The following is a 2,414-nucleotide window of genomic DNA, read 5'->3' as shown; positions in this document are numbered from 1 at the left end:
GCGGCGGTGGTGGTGGCGGGTAGAATCCACCTCTCGCATCCATGAGGGCCTTTGTGCCAAACGAAGAAAACTGACCTCCAATGTTGCAATTTTTAAAGCTTTCCTTAGATTGAGAGTCACCTTCATAATTCCCACACAATAGTCTTTTCATACGTCGTCGAAAAGTTCGAAAGCGTTCTTTAGACTTCACTTTCTTCTTGTTGGTAGTTACTTCTCGATCATCCTTTACAACTTACACTCGACAACAAGTAGGAATTTCAGTTGCGGCAAATACCTTGAAAGTCTCTTCTTCTTTTTGAACACGCAACTTTAACTCCCCCTTCTGTACATCAATTAATGCTCTTCCCGTTGCTAGGAATGGTCTTCCAAAGATGATAGGAATATTCTCATCTTCCTCCATGTCAAGTATTAAGAAATCAGCAGGGAAGATGAACTTACCAACTTTTACCAAAACATCTTCAATTATACCCCGAGGATGAGTCAAAGAACGATCTGGCATCTGTAAAGTCACTGTTGTGGGCTTGTCTTCCCCTAATTTTAATCTTTTAAACATAGATAGGGGCATTAAGTTGATACTGGCTCCCAAGTCACATAAAGCTTTTGTTTGTATCGAACCCCCTATTGAGCATGGAATGTTGAAACTACCCGGATCTTTTAGCTTGGGTGGTAGTTTCTTTTGCAGGACCGCACTGCACTCTTCAGTAAGTGCCACCATCTCAAATTCTTCCAACTTTCTTTTCTTAGATAGGATATCTTTCATGAACTTTAGATAAGTTGGCATCTGTTCCAAAGCCTCTATGAATGGGATGTTGATATGCAGTTTCTTGAATATTTCCAGGAATTTCAAAAACTGCTTATCCATCTTGTTCTTGTGAAGTCTTTGAGGATAAGGAATTTTGATGTGATGGTCAATGCTGATTGCAGGTGGTGTTTCTTTTTGTGGAAGCCCATCAGTAGTCTTCTCTTTCTCTGGTGTAGGTGTTGTCTCTACATCATCTTCCTCCTTTGGCTTGTCTTTGTTTTGCCCATCATAGGTCTTACCACTTCTCAAGGTAATTGCATTACAATTCTCCTTTGGATTGACTTTAGTAGTGCTAGGCAAGTTACCTTGAGTCCTGTTAGTGTTTTGAGAAGCCAACTGCTCCACTTTGTTTTCCAAGACCTTAATGGATGACTTAATCTCTGTCATGAATTGTAGCAACATGTCCAATTGAGGATTAGACCCTATACTAGAGTCCTGTTGTTGTTGATGTTGGCTTTGCTGAGGATAAAACCCTTGTTGTTGCTGATTAGGAAACTGCTTTTGGAAGTTCTGCTGACGACCATAATTATTCTGATAGTTTCCAATGGTGTGGGCTTCCTCCATTGGGAAACTGTCGACATCTATAGGGCAGGTGTCAGTAGTATGAGGTCCTCCACACAACTTGCAGACAACTTGAGCTTGTTTGGCTTGTGCAGTCACCAACTTTGTTAATGCCTCCACCTGGGCTGTCAACTTGGTTATTGCATCAACTTCTTGCATACCTGCAACCTTTTTAGTTGGGCCTCCCTCTGTTGACCATTGTTGATTAGTTATGGCCATTTCTTCAAGTAATTCAAAGGCTTCATTAGCACTTTTCCTCATGAAATCTCCACCAGCGGCAGCATCTATCAGTGTTCGGGTGTTGTTCAGTAATCCAGTATAGAAGTTATGCACTTGTAACCACTTTTAAATCCCATGGTTTGGGCACTTCCTCAATAAGTCCTTGAATCTCTCCCAGGCTTCATAAAGAGATTCGTCGTCATGTTGGGTGAAGTTGTTGATGTCAGCTCTCAGCTTGGCAATCTTTGCAGGAGGAAAGAATTTGGACAGGAATTTCAGGGCCAATTCCTCGCAAGTGTTGATTGAGTGAGTTGGTAAAGAAACTAACCAACTTTTGGCTCGCTCCCTTAGTGAGAATGGGAACAACCTTAACCTAATGGCGTCATCGCTAACTCCATTCACCTTGAATGTCTGACACAGCTCTTCGAAGTTGGCGAGGTGCATGTTTGGGTCTTCTGATGGCAGTCCCCCAAGCTGGACTGAAGATTGGACCATCTGCAGTATGGCTGGATTGATTTCAAAATTGTTGGCATCGATGGCAGGTGGTCTTATACAAGATCTAGCCCCTGTCAAGTTAGGAAGCAAATAATCCCTCAGGCTACGGTCATTGTTGCCATTATTGGCGTTGTCAGCCATGACTTTGTTCAATCTCTACTGCCGCTCTTTCCAATCTCTTCCTTCTTCTGTTCTTTTTACAAGTCTTCTCTATTTCAAGTAATCTCACGATTGCACCTTGACTTAAACCTGAAAAAGATAAGAATCTAAAACAAACAGGATTAGTACTATAATTGAAAAGAAAAACCAAATTAGAACAAAATTTAATTTTTAATAA

At 41.3% G+C, this 2,414-nt stretch overlaps 1 protein-coding gene and 1 non-coding gene across 2 annotated transcripts; one reads left to right on the top strand and one right to left on the bottom strand.

Moving 5' to 3' along the window:
• Positions 1-232: 232 nt before the first annotated feature.
• Positions 233-1,624, bottom strand: LOC115696762 (uncharacterized). Its single transcript, XM_061112783.1, has one exon. It carries the CDS (start codon positions 1,622-1,624, stop codon positions 233-235), a length of 1,392 nt encoding a protein of 463 aa, XP_060968766.1.
• Positions 1,625-1,712: 88 nt separating this feature from the next.
• Positions 1,713-1,819, top strand: LOC115698409 (small nucleolar RNA R71). Its single transcript, XR_004008157.1, has one exon. It is a non-coding gene; the product is annotated as a small nucleolar RNA R71 (small nucleolar RNA).
• Positions 1,820-2,414: the final 595 nt, after the last annotated feature.

The sequence above is a fragment of the Cannabis sativa genome, chromosome 3 (genome assembly GCF_029168945.1).
Source record: "Cannabis sativa cultivar Pink pepper isolate KNU-18-1 chromosome 3, ASM2916894v1, whole genome shotgun sequence".
NCBI classification, from domain to species: Eukaryota; Viridiplantae; Streptophyta; class Magnoliopsida; order Rosales; family Cannabaceae; genus Cannabis; species Cannabis sativa.
This window is presented reverse-complemented; position numbering and strand designations above follow the sequence as displayed.